General features: G+C 44.8%; 1 protein-coding gene across 4 annotated transcripts in view; it reads right to left on the bottom strand.

Moving 5' to 3' along the window:
- Window positions 1-21,862, bottom strand: part of RFX1 (regulatory factor X1) — a 788,791-nt gene that overhangs the window by 727,991 nt on the left and 38,938 nt on the right. For all 4 annotated transcript variants that reach the window (XM_069230453.1, XM_069230451.1, XM_069230454.1 and 1 more), the window contains exon 2: window positions 4,265-4,529. In XM_069230453.1, the coding sequence (XP_069086554.1) occupies window positions 4,265-4,487 (223 nt within the window). In that variant the 5' untranslated portion in view covers window positions 4,488-4,529. The remainder of the gene's footprint in view (window positions 1-4,264; window positions 4,530-21,862) is intronic.

Here is a 21,862-nt window from a genome sequence, read left to right on the forward strand (position 1 = left end):
ACCTCCCCAGTGGCAGTAAGGAACAGATATTGCACCTGCTCCAGCGATGCCTCACCTCCCCAACTCCGTGCAATGCCTTTGTTTCCTCATCGTTTTCCAAGGTACTGTAACTGGTGTCCGTGCGACTCCATGACTGTCCCGCACTCCCCCACGAGTAGCATCGGACTGTTGGAGATGACTCCATCAAAATGACGTGATAGCCCCAGTTAGAGCTATTGTGTACAGATTAATATTGGTTGTTTTTCTAAACAGGTGGGGAGTCATTTGTGATGTTTTCACTTTTTCTGTGTGTGTGTGTGTGTGTGTGTGTGTAAAAAAACTTTACACATTGCCTCTGAGATAGGCCTAACTGCTTGAGCCAAGCTACCAACGGTTATCTTAGCTGTGTGTCTCCCTTACCCTGAATTGAGTGAGGGTCCCTACTTGGACAGGGTGCAAACCAGTGCCAACTACAGACCCCTTTTCTAACAGGGGCATTCATACAACACACACGTACAACACAATAAGTAACGTACAATAATTAATGTACAAATATATACAGATTAGGGCAAGAAAGGTATGCCATACATTCATAATAAAAGAACCCTACTGCGTCCTTCCAGGCTGTAAATGAAATCAATCAGGAGGCAAATAAAAATTATGAAAATTTATACAATATGCTCTGAGCAATTATATGCAAAATCAGTCAAGAAAATAAATTATGCAGATAACTCTATTACATTAGTTCAGAGTAAAAAGCCCTTTCACCACTTTTCTGAATAGGAGATTTCCAAAAACATTGAATGTATCAGCTTTATTGCCCTATTCGTAAAGACTCCTCTAACAGACTTATGGATTTAGTTTTTGTAGTATTGACCTTCAAACTTTGGTAATCACAAAATTCATCTAAATTATTCAATTACATTTTCTAAAACCACTGGGTTTTGTGAGATGAGGAGAGTATCTTCAGCAAAAAAAAAGACAGCTGGGGAGGCATTTCCTCTAATTTAGAGGAGTCATGAACACTCACCTAGGAAATTGATTACATCATTATTAATATACAGGTAGAACAACGTGTCTGATTCTTCTCTCTATTGATTGATACAGGTAGAATAACGTGACTGATTCTTCTCTCTATTGTTTGACCCCCTCTATCTATTGGTATTCAATCTGTGTGCTCTCACACTTTGCCCCAGAGCACTTGGACATAGTGATGCTGATGTAGCCTTATCAGGATGTTCAATATAAAAGGCAGTACATCAATTGACCTGAGGGTATCCCACAGACCATGTCTAGAGACAAAAGCCAAGGCAGCCTTCGAGCCAACGAATGCTACAGACAGATGCTCCTTCTTCAACTTTAGGTATTGCCACATTATTAGAGCAAACCTAAATATTTGCTCTACTGTACTGGTTTTTGCTCTGACACCTGCTTGCAAAGGAGAGAGTACCAGAGTCTGATCCATACATCCCAACTGTCTGTCTAAGATGTGTCTGCAAAACACCTTTTGCAAGTTATCAGACTGATTATCCTGTAGTTCCCTGGAAGACTCCTGTCTCTCTTCTTAAAGAAGAATTATTTCTGCCCCATGTCGCAAATTGGCATGCTATCTATTACCTGACATAACCTGACTAGAAACAAGTTTTATACAGTGACTCCTTACATTAACTTCAGAGGTATATAAGTCCCCTGGAATTTTAACGGGTCCTGACGCATTCCCAGGTTGCAGGGGCTCGATTGCTTTAGTTGTGTCTATTATGGAAAACAAGGAGACATCAGGGCAGCAGGTCTAATAGATGATTAGAGCTGAGGTTCAGTTGGTGTATTGGTGTATTGGTAACCAGGTTATCATTGGAATATAAATTCCCAGAATGTTTAACCCAAATATGGGGTTGGATGAAATGCTTAATTGTGGTATTACTTGTAAGACTGACATGTGCTATAGTTTGCCCAAGCAATATATTGTCCCTTCTTTTAGATGCGTCTAGCAAGTCCATCCAATTGGCATCCTTTGAATTCTCCCTGCATGTATCCATGATAAGTTTGTAATTAGATGTTGCTTCTCCGATTTTTTGCGCATTGCTTGTTTTACTGGTTGTAATGAGAGAGGAGTTTCCCTTCCAGCACTCACACCTGTACCATGGAGTAGATTTACCTATTAGTGAACTAAGGGGGTTATTCTAACTTTGGAGGAGTGTTAATCCGTCCCAAAAGTGACGGATATACCACCAGCCGTATTACGAGTTCCATAGGATATAATGGAGTCGTAATAAGTCTGGTGGTAAATCCGTCACTTTTCCGTCACTTTTGGGACGGATTAACACCTCCTCCAAAGTTAGAATAACCCCCTAAGTGTTTTACTACCATCGTACAGACGATTTTCAATCCTTTCAACATAGAATAATGGAACGCAATGACAGGGTTACTGTACATATGATAATCTGTGTAAGGGGATACACAAGTATAAAACAAATTGGTAATTTGAGTAAGAGTGTTAGTGTTAAATGTTAGTCTGTGTCATTTGACTGACTGTTATTCTGGAGTTTATTCCGGAGTGCTAAACAAGAATTATATAATTTGGGGACAAATGAGGAGTTGGAAAGCATTTTTCCACTTGTTAGGTGAAGCGCATTATGATAGTTGTCAGTTCTAGGTATAACCTCAAAATCAACAAAATTATGCCATAATTCAACCTCCCAAATAATGTAATCTATAATAATACTATAATATTTCTCCCTAGAGGACGTAAAAAACCTGTTTGTGTCTGATTTTGAACAGACATTGCAGACGCATAAAGCATGTGAGAGAGAGTTTCTTAACCGACGATGACCAATATTTAAACACTATCAATATCATCTGAGCACACAGCCCCATAGTGAATATACTATACACAAACCAAGGGTTTCAATCTATTTGATAAGTACATTTGTCTAGGTACTTACAATAATGAAATGCCTTATAGAAGCAGCTGTATAACATTACACACAAGAAACGTCTCCTGCTCCTGACACATGAGCTGAAAACAAGAAGCTTTTATAACCTTGGACGTTGGCTGAGGTAATCCTTTAAACAGGACCCACCTTTCAACATGTAACCACTACCTGGATGCATCAGCATATCTCGGTTCAGAGGAGGCATCCCATGGGGCTTAGGTTTTATGACACAGACTTACACAGTCCGTGTCCAAGGATCTTGTACATGTATGATGGAGGCTTACACCTTAGAGCGAGGATTACCTCTGGAGGTATGTCGTGGAGAGAAGCTAAAAACTGTGCATGTCTGAGAGCTACTTAGCAGAAATTGTATCAGACACCAGTTTACTGTCAGCACTGCCATTCTTGAGGACATGGTATAATGTGAATTGAGCACTGAAGCTAGCACAAGTCACAAATGACACAGCAGTTAGACCATAAACAGGAATTGTTCAATACTTGCTGCACGGTACCAATATGTGCTGCAATTCCTTGGCCATACTTCTCTTATGCCCTAGCCCCATTCCTTTCCTTGCTCCCACACCCGGGTGCTGCTCCTCTCTGTTATCACCCTGGAAAATGCTGATCTCCACACTTCACTCCCCAAGTCGTACTGTTCTTGCTGGCGACACCCTAAGAGTTCACCTTGTCTCCTTTCTCTTAATCCCCAAGTCTGTTCCTCTCTATGCTGCCAATCCTGGCTGTTTCTTTTCCCAGAATAACTCCAACCAGAAAGTTTCCTAACACTCTAATTCACTTCCGGTCTCTTCCTGCCACTGTCAGGAAATCTAGACTATTTCCTTTCACTGTCACCCAAGCCCTCCAATTCCCTCTTATTGAGTAATCCAATCTAAAAGGTATCCTGATGAAATAACCTAATTCTTGCAGTTTCCTTTCACTGTACAACCAATCCCTGTAAGTCCTTCATGTGTAACAAAAGGCTTCCATTTCCTGTAACAGTAACTCAGTTCCTATTGTTTCTGAAATTCAATTATTGTTGTTTTCTATCACTGTGATCCAACATAAGAGTTTTTTGTCACAACAACCAAATCCTTGCAGTTCCTGGTCACTGAAAAGCAACTGCTACTCTTTCCTGTCTGTGTAATCCTTATTTTCCTGTCATTATAAACCGTTCTTCCAAAGTTTCTATCATTGTGAACTCCATCACTGTGGTTTTCCTGTTACTGTAATTTAACCCATTGTCTCACGTTGCTGTAGTCTAACTCTAGTTGCTTTCAGAGTGCGGTTTCCTTTCAACTGAGATCCAACCTGAACTGAAAGAAGGATTAAGGAGGCCAGAATTCCATCCTTACCAGATACAGTCACCACGATGTACTGCTGGGGCACTGGCGACGGTGTCTGTGGCCCAGACTGGGGCTGTGGAGACTGGATCTCGGTCACAAACTGCTTCTGTGCCTGCGATTGTATTGTCTGCAGCTCGGCAACATACTGCTGCTGTGGCTGCTGTGGTACCTGTGAAGTTGCTTGCGGCTGCTGTTCTGCTTGCAGTTCTGTCACATAGGATGGGGTTGCCATGCCAGCAGAAGGAACAAGGTGTCATATGCAGTTCTAAACTTCCTGCCAAAAGAGAGGAAGAAAAGAGATAACATGTTTGTCAAGGAAGTTCTATTCAATGTAATACACATTTAGGGGCTGTTCGGAGAACTGCAGATTTTGCAGACATCAAGAGCAGTACGCTACGGAAGTATCAAGGAGCTGGACCCGAAGTCAGCAAACCGCAAGCACGTACAGTAGCTTACCTAACAGACTCAAGACTACAGTAAACCATACAGTCAGAGAACAGAGGACTTTAGAAATCCATTAGCACAGCATAAATTGCACACACCAGAGACCAGTGCTGTATGCAAGCACCAAATAACAATCGGCAGTGCATGCAAGTGTGTTCTTCAGTTACTCAATATCAATAACATTTCGACTATAAGAATTCCACACAAGTTAAACGACGATACACAGAACTGTGAGGGTTAAGAGGTTAAAATAAAATATTATGGGCAGCAGCTGTGTATGGATAAAATGTGCGACTGTATAGAGTGCTGGAGAAGACAGCTCAGATCACTACATTTCTACAATAACTTAAGCATACAGACAAACCACAAAAATGACCCTTTTGATGCAATTTTGAACTTTCGTGCAAAGAAGATTGCATACATGCTTGGTGGTACAGAGTTCTAGTGGAACGGGAGTAGGAAGTTGAAGGACTTGGAGGCACTGCAGAATACTTTTTTTTAGAGTGACTAGAAGAATTTGGCGAGTTGATCTATAGGTCCCAAATAGGTATACAGTTAAAGATAAAGCAGGAGAAGTAGGTACAAGCTGTAGGAAAGTACCCTCTTTCTTGGCATGGTAACCCCATTTTCTGCCTGTGTTTGACTGTGTTCAGAGGGATCTTGCTAACCAGGACCCTTCTCTTCCAACTTGGTTACTTGTACCATTTCACCCCACATTTGGCGTACTAGTGCCCCCATGTAAGTCGCTAGTATATGGTACCCAGGGCATTGCGGTACCAGGGGATCCCCATGGGCTGCAGCATGTATAATGCCCCCCAAGGGGAGCCCCTGCAAAATGTATCTGCAGGCCTGCCATTGCAGCCTGTGTGAAAGGGTGCATGCACCCCTTTCACAACAGGTCACAGCTCCAGGTCACTGTAAGTCACCCCTATGGCAGGCTCTCCTAGCCCAGAGGGCAGGGTGAAAGTACCTGTGTGTTAGGGAACCCCTGCACTAGCACAGGTGCCCCCACAAACTCCAGTTCCATTTTCCTGGACTTCGTGAGTGCGGGATGCCATTTTTATGCATGTACTGGACATAGGTCACTACCTATGTCCAGCCACATAAAGGTATCTCCGAACCTAGGCATGTTTGGTATCAAACATGTCGGAATCATACCCCAATACTGTTGGCAGTATTGGAAGTAGGATTCCGTGCACTCTGGGGGCTCCATAGAGGACCACCAGCATTGCTCCTATTAGCCTTCTTGGGTTTTCCAGGCAGCCCAAGCTGCTGCCACCCCTCAACAGGTTTCTGCCCTCCTGCTGCTTGAACAGCTAAAGTCCAGGAAGGCAGAACAAAGGATTTCCTTTGGGAGAGGGGGATAACACCCTCTCCCTTTGGAAATAGGTGTTACATGACTTGAGAGGGGTAGCCTCCCCAAGCCACTGGTATGCTTTAAAGGGCATATTTGGTGCCCTCTGTGCATAAACCAGTCTACACCTGTTCAGAGACCTCCAGTCCCTGCCTAGGCGCAAAAGTGGACAATAGAAAGGGGAGTGACCACTCCCCTGTCCATCACCACCCAAGGGGTGGTGCCCAGAGCTCCTCCAGAGGGTCCCTGGGTTCTGTCATTTTGAATCCAAGGTGGGCAGAGGCCTCTGGGAGCATCTGAGTGGCTAAGTCAGGCAGGTGACGTCAGAGCCCCTTCCTGATAGGTGCTCACCTGGCTAGGTGAGCTATCTACCTTTCAGGGCTATTTAGGGTCTCTCTCTTGGGTGGGTCCTCAGATTTGGCTTGCAAGATTCCAGCAGGACTCCTCTGCAACCTCTACTTCGCCTTCTTGCCACTGGAACCGTGACTGGACCCTCCAGGAACCGACAATCTGCATCCACAACAAAGACTCTGCTTGCAACATTGTGTCCATGGTTCCTTCCAGCTTCTGCAACATTTCCCCGGCTGGGCATGCTCTGAGGGTGGCAAGTCTTCAGTCTGCATGAGAAGGAAAAAGGAATCTTGCTTGGAGTGAAAGAGTCACTCCCCTGCATCCGCAGGCACCAACTGCAACGACAACCAGCTGCATGGATTTCCTCTCATCCTGAGCTGCATGGATCCTGCGTCACCTGTGGTGGTACGATGTAGTCCTCTTGGCCCTCTCTGCCAACTATCCAGCTTTAGTGGAGGTAAGCTCTTGCCTTCCCACGCAGGACAGTACCCCTGTGCACTGCGTCTCTTGCAGCTACCAATGCCTGTTTACATCTCCTCTAAGGGATCTTCAGGCTCCGTGTAGCCTCAGCCCCCAGGGCTCCTTCCTGTGACGCACAGCCGCCTGCGTTCTTCTCCTGCGGCACGGAACCCCTCTCCAGTTGGGATGCGTGGGCTCCTCTGTGACTCCTGGTTGCTCGTCCAATGGATCTCCAGTGGGGGGGTGCTTCTTCTTCTGTGGATTCTCTGCCTTGCTGAGGGTCCCTCTAGGACTCCTCATGTGGGTTGAGTCCTCCTGGATCTTGCTAGTCCCCGGCAGCTCCTTTTTTGCTTCACCGCAACTTCTGCCTTTGCCAGGGCTTGTTGGTGGCTTTTCCACACCACTAACTGACTACAATCATCCATCCGGCGTGGGACATCGACTGCATCTTCCAGGAACTCTTCACCTGCTCCAGGGCTGCATTTCTGACCATCTTCGTCCTACTGTCTGCCCACTACTGCATTCACAGCTGGTTTGGTAGTAGCTCCTACTCCTTCTGGACTCTTCTGTGACTTCTGGACTTGGTCTCCTTCTTCCACAGGTCTTCCTCTTCAGGAATCCACCGCTGGTTTTTTGTGGTCTTGTCTGGGTGTTACATTTTCCTTTTTTCCTTGCTTTTGGGTGGTTTGGGGAAAATCCAGTAACTTACTCCTTTTTTCTTGGTCGCTAGGAGGAACTATGGTACTGACCTTTGGGGTTTCCTAGTACCCCCAGCTCCCCTCTACACATTCCACTAACCTAGGTGGGGGTCTTGTGCTCGCATTCCATTATTTTAGTATATGGCTTGGGCTCCCCCTAGGGTCACTATTGTCTATTTGCATTTGCACTGTTTTCTATCACTTTCTCTGCCTATTGCCGATTACTACTGGACGTATTTAGTGGGTTACTTACCTCCTATTGGAGGTTTGCCTCTCTAGTACTTTTTGGCATTGTGTCACTAAAATAAAGTACCTTTATTTTTGGAACAGTTAGTGTTTTCTTTCATGTGTTAAGTGCTGTGTGACTACAGTGGTATGCTTGAACTTTGCATGTCTCCTAGATAAGCCTTGGCTGCTCATCCACAGCTACCTCTAGAGAGCCTGGCTTCTAGACACTGCCTACACTACACTAATAAGGGATACCTGGAATAAGGTTTAAGTACCTCAAGTACCCACCATACGTCATGCCAGCTTCCTACACAAGCCATGGAAGTTATTGTCTGGCGTACAAGTATAGCAGCTCAAAAACACAGGGACAGTGTTGGGCACAGAGCCAGACAGCCTGGTGACAGTATAATGTGAGTAGGCCTAAAATGACTGAACAGAGGTCTGGTGCCAGGCTTTACGAGCTTGTCAAATGGTGAAGTATTAGGCTAGGCCCAATAGTAAAATATTGTCAAAGTCAAGCTTGGTTAGTACTAGTTACACAAGTGATTCTGTGGAGTAGAAAGCAATGTGAGGGTAAATCGGAGACATGTTCAGTATATGGTGTCACTCTGTAGTTGCTTTTCTGGGGATTTAAGATTCCAATTTCATGAGCAGGATGAAGAGAAAGAACTCCAAGGTGACTGCATGCAAAAAAGGTGAATTTGGTGAATTCTTGCATCACGAAAAGCCATGTTTCAGAGACTTTATGGAAATTTAGCAATGTGCTTCCTAATCTAATAGATGCAGACATTTGATTCCAGTAGGACGCCAAAGCCACAACGATAAAGTTTGTTGAATTTAGCAATCTATTAACAGGCAATGATCAGTGGTTCCCAAGGCTTGAATAAGCTGATGCCAGCAAAAGCAGGAAGAGGGAGGACTTATGCGGTTGATATACATAGTTTTGTCAATAAAGAATAAGGGCCTGATTACAACTTTGGAGGACGGTGTTAAACCGTCCCAAAAGTGACGGATATACCACCTACTGTATTACGAGTTCCATAGGATATAATGGACTCGTAATACGGTAGGTGGTATATCCGCCACTTTTGGGACGGTTTAACACCGTCCTCCAAAGTTGTAATCAGGCCCTAAGTTACTTACCTTCGGTAACGCTTTTTCTGGTTGATACAGTAACTACCTGTGGATTCCTCACCAAAAGAATTCTCCCCTCGCGCCAGCCTCAACGGAAATTTCTTCTAGCTCTGCACGTCGACGATGAGGTCACAATCGGCCGACTCCACGCGACGCCGTATGACGTCATCCAGGCAATAAGAAGCCCTCGCCGACGTGCAGACGTCAGTTATCACCATTTTTTACGTGCCATAGAGGCGAACAGGTTAAACCTAAAGTGTACACACTCATCCAGAATAGGTGAAAACAAAACATTTAATATAAAACTCAATATAAATCACAATTACGAACTTTCAATTTGATACAAAAATAAATGAATATATATATATATATATATATATGTACAATTCCAGTTCGAAATATCCTTTTCACTACCTTAATTTGTAAAGGAAAAGGATAAACCATGAACACAACTATATGCATGAAACAGCTATATACATTTATACACAAGTCCAAGGATGCGCACCCAAAGAAATCCTGGTTTGACCAGTCAGGCAACGGGGAGGTGGGTGGGACCGTGAGGAATCCACAGGTAGTTACTGTATCCACCAGAAAAAGCGTTACCGAAGGTAAGTAACTTATTCTTCTGATGGATACACCTACCTGTGGATTCCTCACCAAAAGAATAGAGTCCCCAAGCCGTATAACCTCCGGTGGCGGGTGCCCAAATGGTCAAGCCAAGAAATCTTGCAGCACCGAGCGAGCAAAATGGCCATCCCTCCTGACCTCACAGTCCAAACAGTAATGTTTGGCAAAAGTATGGAGGGATGCCCAGGTCGCTGCCCTGCAGATGTCAGCCACAGGAACACCTCTAGCCAAAGCCGATGAAGCTGCTTTGGCCCTGGTGGAATGGGCACGAAGCCCCACAGGTGGATCTCTCTTCGCCAAAGAATAGCAGATCTTAATACATAGAATGACCCACCTGGATAGCGTTCTCTTGTGGAACGCTCTACCTTTCCTCTTCCCCACGTATCCAACGAAGAGCTGTTCATCCCGTCTGAACTCCTTCGTCCTGGCGACGTAGAAGCTCTGTGCTCTTCGCGGATCCAGCCGGTGGAGCCTCTCTTCCTCCTTGAATGGGTGAGGTGGAGGGTAAAAGGAAGAGAGAGTAATCGACTGCCCCAGGTGAAAGGGTGTAACAACCTTCGGTAGGAAAGCCTCCTTGGTCCACAACGCCACTTTGTCCTTAAAGAAAGAAAGGTATGGGGTTTCCACAGTAAGAGCCTGAAGCTCGCTAACCCTTCTGGCAGATGTTATGGCCACCAGGAAAACAGTTTTAAATACTAGGAACCGTAAAGAACAAGAGTGCATAGGTTCAAACGGGGCCCCCATAAGAAAAGTTAAGACTAAGTTAAGGTCCCACTGAGGCATAACGAATGGCGTGGGCGGATAATTATTAGTGAGTCCTTTTAGAAACTTTAAAACAATTGGTGATTTAAAGAAGGATGGTTGATGCAGACAGATAACCCTTAACAGTGGCAATTGAAAAACCTTTCTGTGCTAGATAGAGCGCAAATGACAAAATGTCAGATAAACCAGCTTTTAAAGGATCTAAACTATTCTCTCCACACCAGTTTGTAAATTTCGCCCAACGATTAGCATAGATTGACTTGGTGGAGTGTCGCCTGGCCGATAAAATAACTTCCACCACATCTGGTGGGAGAGAAAAGGAACTCAGATTGCCCCGTTCAATCTCCAGGCATGGAGATGCAGGCTCTGGAGGTGGGGGTGTAGAATCTGCCCCTGCGACTGCGAGAGGAGGTCCACCCTGCAAGGGAGACGGAGCGGAGGGCACTGAGAGAGTTGGAGTAGGTCCGAATACCACACCCTTCTTGGCCAATCCGGAGCTATTAGGATGACTTGGGCTCAGTCTTGGCGGATCTTCCTGAGAACTCGAGGAATCAAGGGTATGGGGGGAAAAGCGTAAAGCAACTGACCCTTCCAGGTCATCTGAAACGCATCCCCCAAAGCTCCTTGCACCGGATACTAGAGGCTGCAAAATAGCGGGCACTGCGCATTCTCTTGAGTGGCAAACAGATCTATTTGCGGATATCCCCACATCCTGAAGATACCCAGAACTAGATCTGGATGAAGACGCCACTCGTGATCGACCGAGCTGCGTCGACTGAGAATGTCTGCACGCACATTCAGGACTCCGGCCAAGTGATGTGCAATCAAGCAGATCTTGTGGTCTTGAAGCCAAGACCAGAGACGAAGGGCTTCTCTGCAGAGAAGATACGACCCCACTCCTCCCTGTTTGTTTATATACCACATCGCGGTCGTGTTGTCCGTTAGAACTTGGACTGATTGACCGCAAATGGAAGAGAGGAAGGCCTTGAGTGCCAGACGTACTGCCCGCAACTCTAACAGATTGATATGCAACTTCTGTTCCCCTGGAGACCAAAGGCCTTTGATCTCCAGGTCCCCCAGATGAGCTCCCCACCCTAGAGTGGAAGCATCCATTACCACCGTGGCCACTGGAGGAGGCAGCGAGAACGGCCTTCCTTGAGACAGGTTGTCGACCGCTGCCCACCATCAAAGATCCTCTGCAGTGTCTCTGGAGATCTTTATCGAATCTTCGAGATCCCCTTTGTGTTGAAACCACTGCCTTCGGACGCACCACTGGAGAGCCCTCATGTGCCAGCGTGCATGAGTGACCAACAGTATGCAAGAAGCAAACAGACCGAGCAGACGAAGGACCTTGAGGATTGGAACTACCGCTCCATTTCGAAACATTGGAATCAAAGCCTGTATGTCCTGAACCCGCTGGGGCGGAGGAAAGGCCCGATTCAATGTTGTGTCCAATACTGCCCCTATGAACAGGAGGCGTTGAGAGGGCTCCAGGTGAGATTTGGGTACATTGACTGAAAAACCCAGGTCGTACAACAATTGAGTCGTCAACTGGAGATGGCACCGCACGAGCTCTGGAGTTTTGGCCTTGATTAACCAATCGTCCAGATAGGGAAACACAGCTATCCCCCTCCTTCTGAGCTCTGCTGCTACCACCGCCATCACCTTTGTGAAGGCTCGAGGTGCTGAAGTAAGACCAAAGGGAAGGACCACAAACTGATAATGCTGCGATCCCACTACAAACCGGAGATATTTCCTGTGCGATTTGAGGATCGGAATATGAAAATACGCGTCCTGCAAATCGACCGACACCATCCAGTCTCCTTCGTTCAACGCCAAAAGAACCTGTGAGAGGGTCAGCATTTTGAACTTTTCCTGTTTGAGGAACCAATTCAAAATCCTCAAGTCCAAAATCGGTCTCAGCTGACCATCCTTTTTGGGAATCAGAAAGTATCTTGAATAGCACCCGTGACCCCTCTCTTGCTCGGGAACCAACTCTATTGCACCTTTTTGTAATAGGGATAATACCTCCTGCTGTAACAGGAGAAGATGGTCTTCCGAACAGAAGGAAGGGCGGGGAGTGAAGGTCGGAGGGAATTCCCGAAAGGGAAGAGCGTACCCCCTCTTCACAATGTCGATGACCCAGGAGTCCGATGTTATGACCTCTCACATTGGAAGAAAAAAGGCAAGTCTCCCCCCTACCGGAGACGAATGGACAGGGAGTGGTGGAGGACTACGGCTGCTTTCCTTGCTGCACCCCTCCCAAGGAAGAGGCAGAGTGCTGCAAGATGGCTCCTCTCGTACGGACTCTGCCCCTGCCCCTGAAGGATCTGTAAGGCAGGGTAGAAGCAGATTGTTGTGGTCCTTGCAATCTTCCTCGAAAGGAACCACGTCCAAATCCCTTAAATCTCAGAAAGCCTCTAAAGGTGGATGAGGCCGACAACTGGAGTCCCAAAGACCTAGCTGTAGCTCTGCTCTCTTTAAAACGTTCCAAGGCTGAGTCAGCCTTAGAGCCGAAGAGCTTTTCCCCATCAAACGGAAGATCAAGGAGTGTGGCCTGCACGTCCGTCGAGAAGCCTGATGATCGATGCCAAGACTGCCTCCTAGAGACTATGGTTGTGCCCATAGCCCTAGCCACCGAGTCCAAAGTGTCCAATCCAGACTGGATCAATTGCGTCGCAGCCGCCTGAGCATCCGCTAATAGTTGCAGCATCTCCTGGGACAAATTAGGATGGCCCTTCGCCTCTTCCATAAGGGCATGGATGTAACGCCCCAGTATGCATGTGGCATTGGATGATTTTAGGGCCATACTGCAAGATGAAAATGTCTTTTTAGCAGTATGGTCCATCTTTTTTGACTCTCTGTCCGCAGGGGCCCCAGGAAACGAGCCAGGAGAGGATCTGGAGGAACATGAAGCTTGGACCACTAGGCTCTCCGGAGTTGGTTGCCTGGAAAGAAACGCCGGATCCCCAGGCGCCGTCCTGTACCGCCGAGCCACCGCTCTGTTGACTGCAGCAGTGGATACAGGTTTCAGCCAGATGTCCTTAATAGGGTCCAGCAGAGCCTCATTGAATGGTAGAAGAGGTTCAGCAGAAGCAGACGTCGGATGGAGGACTTCTGTCAATAAATTTCTCTTGACCTCCGCGGTAGGAAGGGGAATATCCAAAAAGTCTGCAGCCTTACGGATGACTTTATGGAAAGAAGCTGCTTCCTCCGTGACCTCTCCAGGGGAAGCCAGATCCCATTCCGGGGTAGTGTCAAGGCCACTAGCTGAGTCCAGTCCCTGGAAGTCACCTGAGGGCTCTACAACTTCTCCTTCCTCCAGGTGTTGCCTCGCGTACTCCTCCTCCTCCAAGAGACGAAGGGCCAGACGTCTTGACCTAAGTCTTGACTCCAAGCCTGGAGTCTTCAAGACGTCGGCCGACGCCGAAGATCTTCGTCAGTGCCAAACCTCGGATTCGTCCGAAGCCGGAGGCTCCGGCTCCAAAGTGTTTTTGGACGTCGATCAAATCTGAGGCGAATCCGACGGCGCCGTAACAGGTGTAGCCATCCTGAGCGACATCGTAGGCATCGGCGCCGCTTCAGATGCAGCAGACATAAACGGGGTGAACGGCGCCGACCTGTAAGACGCCAGAACACCCAAATCATAGGCCAAAGGGCCAGACGGACCTGCATGACTTCCACCCGGCATCATGGAAGCAAACATGTTATACATAGCGTTCAAAAACGCTGCAGGATCCGACCCCGGAGTCGGGAAAGCCGGGTACTGTTGCTGCTGCACCGGCACCGGCAAATCTGCCGAAGAGGGTCCAGGTAACTCTTGGCCAGGAGAACCTTCAGGCCTCTGGGAAGGCTCGACCTCAAAGACCGACCTGGGTGACGTCGGGGTCGTCAGAGGCGGAGGGGTGACGGTCAGGCTTATCTCCCACGTCGGACGACGCCGAGCCGACTGAGAAGCCGATCTAGATCTGGACCGTCCCTTGCTCGATCGGCGCTGAGATCCATGACGGCGCCGAGAGCCACTATGATGGTGGCGAGACCTGGAGGATCTCGACGAAGACTCCCTCCTATAACGCCTCTCCTTCTTCTTCTTGGACCGGGCCAAGAACAATTTTGCCTCCCTTTCTTTTAATGCCTTAGGGTTCATGCGTTGACACGAACCGCATGCCTCGACCTCATGGTCAGAACTAAGGCACCAGAGGCAGTTTTCGTGGGGGTCGGTAACAGACATTCGACCCCTGCACTGGCTACAAGGATTAAAGCCGGATTTTCTAGGCTGCGACATCGTAACCGTCCGTTGGAAACAGTAGCTCCCTGTGAGCCTCGAAGAATTAACCGTTATTCGGGCACGGAAAAAAGGGAACTGACGTCTGCACGTCGGAGAGGGCTTCTTATTGCCTGGATAACGTCATACGGCGTCACGTGGAGTCGGGCGATTGTGACGTCATCGTCGACGTGCAGAGCTAGAAGAAATTTCCGTAGAGGCTGGCGCGAGGGGAGAATTCTTTTGGTGAGGAATCCACAGGTAGGTGTATCCATCAGAAACAGAGATTTAAACACAGCCCTTTGTTAAATAGATACTGAATGTGTTCTGCTCAAGGCTGGAGAAATGTACACTTGCCTAGATGGAGTACCAGTATTTTAATAATTGATGCTACCAACATGCCATGGCTGCTCCATATGCCAAAAACGCCTTCAGAATGTTATGGTCTGATTTTCTCTTGGTTGCCTCCCCTCCCCCATATGACACAGTTGCTCTCCCTTAGAACAACAATTACATTCCATATGCCAGCAGCAGTATTTTGTCATGAGTGACCCTATATTAAAAGAATTACCCTTACTACCCTAGGCCTAGATTTTGTTAAAATGCCCCTCTAATGGGCCAAAGCTGGCAGGTTTCCCTTGGTACGTTCTTAGACCTAAGATTGCTTATAGTATGCCATAGCAAAGTGCAGACTCAAAAGCATTCTGTGTAACTCACTCACATTCATACTCACTCGTAGACACAAACATACTGACACACTCGCTCTGACTCACAAAGACGCATACATTCACTGTCATGATTTCAATTCGATCTTTATTCATGATTTGGAACTCAAAGAGGTCCACATGATCAAAACCATACAATTCTCAATATCATAATCATACATCATAAAAAGAGAAATATGCAACAGTAAAATTCACCAATGCCAACTATAAAACAAACATCATAATAAATAATTAATAAAGAACACTCACTCATCAACTACCAAAAATCCCATAAATAACGGCCATTTAAAATTCCTAACAAAAAAATAGGACCAATCCAAATCCTAGATAAAATAGGTACATAGAGCTTAAAACAATCAAAGTGCAATCTAAAGGATAACATATATATATATATATATACTATGTACTCTCCACTACTCTTTCCAGGAATATTCTCCCCCTTGACATGTCAACAAACCTAGGATGTAAACATGGAAACCCCGCTCCCCAGCAGCAATCAGAAATCCAGTAATATAAATTCATAAATCCTTAAAAAAAAAATGTAAAAGTTTTCATACAAATACAGCATTCTTGGGAGAAAAGAGAAACTCTTGTGCCAGTTCAACAGGTGTTACCCTATTCTGTAAGAATACTGGATGTAAGTAACGACGTAGTGGGAACAGTGTAGGGCAGACAAAGAGGACATAATTAAGATCTTGACATCCTAAATCACTAAAATTACTTTCTTTCTCCATTTCTCCAGACGAGGACCAGTTTGTAATTAAATCATTTAATGGAAGCAAATTCAGTCGGAATAAGACCATAAAGCTCCGGAGGTCATGATGCAAGTTCCAAAACAGATACTTCTGGACCATCATTGGCCCACTAACCTTGGTTATCACAGGTAACCTTTTCTTACTCATAAAGCAAGTAAGATCTCTCTGCTGACTGGCATGAACTTTTAATTTGTTTTAATAAAGACTTCAATATTAGAGAAGAAAGGGAGGCCATAGCCTCTTCTTGCAGGCCTAAATAACTCAAGGCCAAGGCAAAATCTCAACAAAACAAATATTTTCTTATCTCAGTACCAAAAATCTCTCAGTTAATGAGGCTTCTCATAGACTCCTTTTCACTGTTCTTCAGTTGGTAGCCCCACAAAATCACCCTGGCCAGGCCTTGTAGATAGGAGCCCATAAATCCAAATTCAAGCCTAATTACTGGCACCGGAGCAACTGAATTAAAACTACAAACCTTGCATAGTATTTGCCCCTCCATTTGCTCTAAAAGGCCCCATTTAGCCACATTAACAGATTCTATAGCATAGCATAGAATAGCATCTGAGGGACTTTCACCAAGAAGACAGAGACCAGGTGCATGAAATGCCTTTGGCCCATTGCTTTATAAAAAAGCACATAGACCATTTGCATGTGAGAAAGCCTTGTGTGAGCAATTATCAATATGGGCCTTATCCAATATGCTACCTCAAACCACTTGCCCTAAAATAGGGATATGATTTGACAATTTCCAGTTTTTTCTTGCCCATGCTCCCGACGAGATTGTAGAGCTTCACAAACGTTCTTCTTTTAATTATTAAGATCTTACTTTTAGAAACATTAATTTCTAGAAAATGTGATGTTGTATACTGTTGGAGGAACAACAATCTGTTCTTCAACCTCCTAGGTGTTAAATCCAGAATTACAAAATCATCAGCATACATCAGACAAGGAAAAGGACGACCTCCAATATTTGGAGCATCTCCACTGCTGGCTGACAGACAACTGGGAAGATCTGAAACATATAAGGAAAAAAGTAATGGGGCCAACAGGCAGCCTTGTTTCAGCATGTTTTGCGTTGGAACCACCTCACATAAACCACGGTCAACTTCTAACAGCACCTGGCACCAGGTAGCAGAATACAATGCAATTTCTAATGAAAGAAGGGTGTCAGGAATACCCAGCTTTTAAAAAATTTCCAAAGCACTGGCCGGTTGACCCTATCAAAGGTGGTAGAGAAATCAAAGAATGCTGCAGATATTGGCCACGCTAATCACCGTATATTTTCCAGCAATAAGTTTCAACATTCAGATATTATCCAAGGTGCAGTGTTTTTCCCTAAAGCTGGCTTGCATAGGGAGGATTTTTCCTTCCGCCACCCACTCTGAAGCTGCTCCAATAAGCTACTGGCAAAAACTTTCCACATCGCATCTACTAAAGTAATTTCTCAGTAGTTACCAGGAAGATGTCTGGGACCCATTTTAGGTTGAGCATGCAAGCGCTCTAGCCTGTTGTAATTTATCTGTGGACTTTTAACCATGCTCACCGCACGCCCATCACTATCACTTGTTCATGGACTTGACTTTCAAAAAACCTTTGTTATCATTGGTAAATGCTTTACGTTTGTCCCTCCTTGGGGCAGTTTTGCTACCGCCTTGGCCATTGACCCAGTTACATGGATGATTGCACTTTTGCCAATACGTTTGACTGCAAGCAAGCAATTTTTCTTTTGTGTCTCTCCTTCGCGCTCATGCTCATGACAGCTGTGGCGCTTTGAACTGGCTCACTTAAGGCAACTGTTTTATTTTCATTTTCAATTTAAGTGGCAAGAAAAGTCCAGTTAGGAATTTACAAAGCTAATAGCTCTAACTCAAGCAAATGTGAAACCCATTGCATCTCAAATGCTTGTTATGAAGCAGGATTAATATACAGCCAGTCTAGGAAGGGGGAGTAACCCTATGCTGGTAACAATAAGAAAAAAGAGGTGACAGATAGGTGGCCCAATACAAAGGCTCCTTTTTAAGGAGTCATCGGGATTTAATCTGGGCCCATAACCCCTGAGGATCTCATTCTCTTAATGAACCCTACGATCTCACTCTTAGAAGGGACATAACTAGAAGTGGGAGGATCGGTAACAGCCAATAACAGGGGCAGTACCCAAAACAAACTGGTGTTGGTGCAGAAAACAAATCTTCAAGATATGCTCTCCAAACCTTTTCCTTTATTGGGACTGGCAAAGACCTAGTTCTGGTGCCAAAACTAACTGCATTATTTTCCTACAATTTGTTTGCATCTCTATTGGAGACTGCCTCCTTTAACTGGACCCATTTATAATCTTCCTTCTCTTTTCTTAAGGCACATTTAACCTTGTATCATCTCCACTTAAGGCGGGAAATTACTTTTCTTTGTTCTAAAGATTCGTGTAAAAATTGTGCCCTTACTAATTTATGTCTCTATTTAAACTTCTCACCAGGTATAAACATGGCCCACGCCAGGAGGGTAAATTATTATTTTTTGTTTTACAAGCTGAAATCACAGTTTTTACACAAATTCCTTATCAGAGAATCAGATGGTAGCTGCTGATTATGCTGTCAGTGTTTCTTTAATTTTATGCATGCTGCGGCATTCCAATACATTCTGCAATTAGATTTATTAAATTCAACTGATTAATTTTTTTAATTCCAGGAACCTACCTCCAATAAGCCCACTTCTATCTTACAAGAGATTGACATATGATCACTGAAAATATTTTCTAGCACTTCCATATTAGACAGCCTATTAAAAGATAGAAAATGAGGTAATTACATAAACAATAATAGAATCCCCAGATCAAGACTTGTGTGAACTTTGCAGGAGTGTCATTTTCATTTCTCCCATTTACAACCAGGAATTTGTCTGACCTTACGCCTTCTAGCAAAGTTAAACCTCTTTTACCTACTCTACCGCTAACAGGAAACACAGCAGGGAGAATTTGAAAAGCCTCTTCTTTGGGCTCATTTGCATAAGTCCGCAAAGTATGATTGGAGACTTTGCCATTCAGATCGCCTACCAACACAATATTAGCACAATCTTCCCCGACCATAATTGAAGAAATAAAGTCAAGCATATCCTTCAATTGGGGAGGGGGAGAGGTATTATAATGAGAATCAGCAGGATTGTACGCATTTACAACCAAGAGGGAGTCCAAACCTTTCGGGCCCCAAACTAAACCTATTTTCACTGCTTGAATTAGATTAGAGGTATGCGAGAAATATTTATAATCCCAGCTGATATTCGTACTGAGCAACAATGTTATACCCCCCTTTGCATGACCCCTCCTAACTTGACATGCTGGAGAGCTTAACACACAATAACCTTTTGTTGGCCAATTATTTACACACCATGTTTCTTATAAACATAATACATCATAAGATATCAGCATTGAAGCCTTTCAGAAATGGCAGTTTCTTATTATCAGACAGTAAACCAGCTGCGTTCCAAGAAATCAATTTGAGGCCATTACTAGGAATAACTATTCCCCTTTATCCCTATCGGATGCCTCGAATTAAGCACATCTGCCACCCCTTACCAACTCTCAAAGTCTTCCTCCCAATGCGAGAACAAATCTTTCTCCATCCATCTCCCAGAGAGCAAGGAGACTTTCCTGCCTTCTTTACCTAAGGAGATCTACAATTTGCTCTCCTTTCAGGTAGCAAACTAACTGGGGAACAAACCGGAAAGTGACAGACAACAGGCTTAGTAACCTGTCTGTGAGGGTCATATGAGAAAATGTCAAATGTCTTTTCCTCCTGGTAAGGGAGAACATCAATACCACGGCACGGTAACCTGTCACCATTCAGAAGCACTAAATTAGATGTTGATTTTGAATTGAAAATAACTGTTGCCCCTCCTTACTGGCTATGATTAATAATTTGCACCAGGGAGAGGTCACTACTCTTTATCATTCTGAAGCCAGAGATTTCAGAAAAACCTAATAAAAAGGACCTATTCAGAATTTCCTGATCAAAAATGTTTAAAAATATTCTAGAGACCTGAGAATTGATAAATGATTATTAGAGGAGATATCCCTTACATTCCCTTTCTCGTTTGCACCACAAATGACATGGTCTCTTACTTTATAAACAAACAAGTCAGCTTGAGGATTCAAAATGTGAGAGGAGGACACTACTGTCTGACCAGTGGCTATTGTAAGCCAACTATCTCCCCCTTTCGCATTTGGCTATAACACCTACGAAGCCCCGGGAGGCAATACCGATGGATGGGGGCTTATCCTTTCTACTTTCAAGACTCCTTCTGCATCTTCGATATTTTGAGTCAGTCCAGCATTAGAAGGAGAGTTTCCTCCTCTTTGAAGACTTTTGCACATTCTCGCACTTGTTCTTTATCCCTCTTTTCCCGATTAGTGGGGGTCTCCGTACTTCGGAAAATAGGAAAAAGCTTTTTCGGCTTTGCCTTATTTGCGTGGATCATAATTGTAGATTGTAACGTTTCCTCACCGATCATAAAAAAACGTCTTCAGGGAGTAAGATGGAACAAGCTCAAAAACAAATTGACGCCATTTCTCCTGTGGCCTGCATTGATTCGGGCCAACTTGGGTGCCGGAGTCCTTACAAGAAGACTGGTAGACCTCCATTCCTCCATGAGTCGTATTAGGAGCGCAAATAGGCTGTGACCGCTCAAGCGGACCTTCAACAATAATAAAGTCACATCCTTTAACCAATTGAGATGTAGCCTTTTCAGAAACGGTCCTTTTGTCCAAGACCAAGTTTTTTGTTAAAGCCCGAATCGCATCCAAAATGTAATCTGAATTATTTACGGATTTCTCTATCAAAGCCAAAATCAAGGACAAAATTCTCTCTGGGCACTTATGTGGATCTGACAACAGGTCCCTATCCTCCAAAGGATTGCGGGAGGTATTCAGGGACAGACCTCGTTCCGGAGTATCAGACATGCCCAAGTTGGCTGAGTAGCTTCCACTGGAGGTGCTGCAAATAGCTGCATCTTGGGAGGGGAACCCTTCTTATTTTCCACAGCAACCTGCGATGAATAGGAAGCTGAAGAGGCATTAAGTAATCTGTGCAAATTGGGACCTGAGGCTATTTCAATATCCGGGAGAGTAAAGTCTTACGCAAAAATAACTATTTCCTTGGATGGTAGAATTGACTGGACTATTTGCCCCTTTGTATTATTAGCCCCACTAAATAAAGTAGACGATGTTTCAGTTTCAATTTACAACAAAGGTTTTATTGCTGAATCCTGGAAACTCTCCCTCAACGCCCCTTTGATGTGATCGTGTATGGCATTCTTTGATATTATCACTACAACATTTGCAATAAAATTATTGATAAGAAAACTGTGCACGGCAAGGGCGTGAGTTATATTTACCTTAGTGCACAAGTTATAGTTACTTAAAGGAACTCTAACTATAACTGCTGAATTTCTATGGTTTTGTACAAGTAAATTCAGAAGCTAACTATAAAGTCCCTGTAACCTTTGTTTTTTTTCCAGAGTCTGAGTTTTTTTTTCCAGACTTTTTCACATCCACGATTATTTTGCAAATAACTTGTGAAAATTCGTGAATATTGTGCCTGGTAACGCAAAATTACTTTAAGCCCATACTTTTCTCCTAAAGCACACCTAGATCACACCCCTGGGGTCAGGGTACCTTCACCCAGACCCCTTATGCCACTTTCAATTAGGATTTTCAACCCTGGGGACCGTGTCCCGTGAAATAGAATGGCAGCCACAACTTTCTAGTCAGGCTGCGGTTAGCCAATTACAGAACTTCTTTGTGCATGCACATTCGTGA

This window comes from Pleurodeles waltl, chromosome 4_2, assembly GCF_031143425.1.
Source record: "Pleurodeles waltl isolate 20211129_DDA chromosome 4_2, aPleWal1.hap1.20221129, whole genome shotgun sequence".
NCBI lineage: Eukaryota > Metazoa > Chordata > Amphibia > Caudata > Salamandridae > Pleurodeles > Pleurodeles waltl.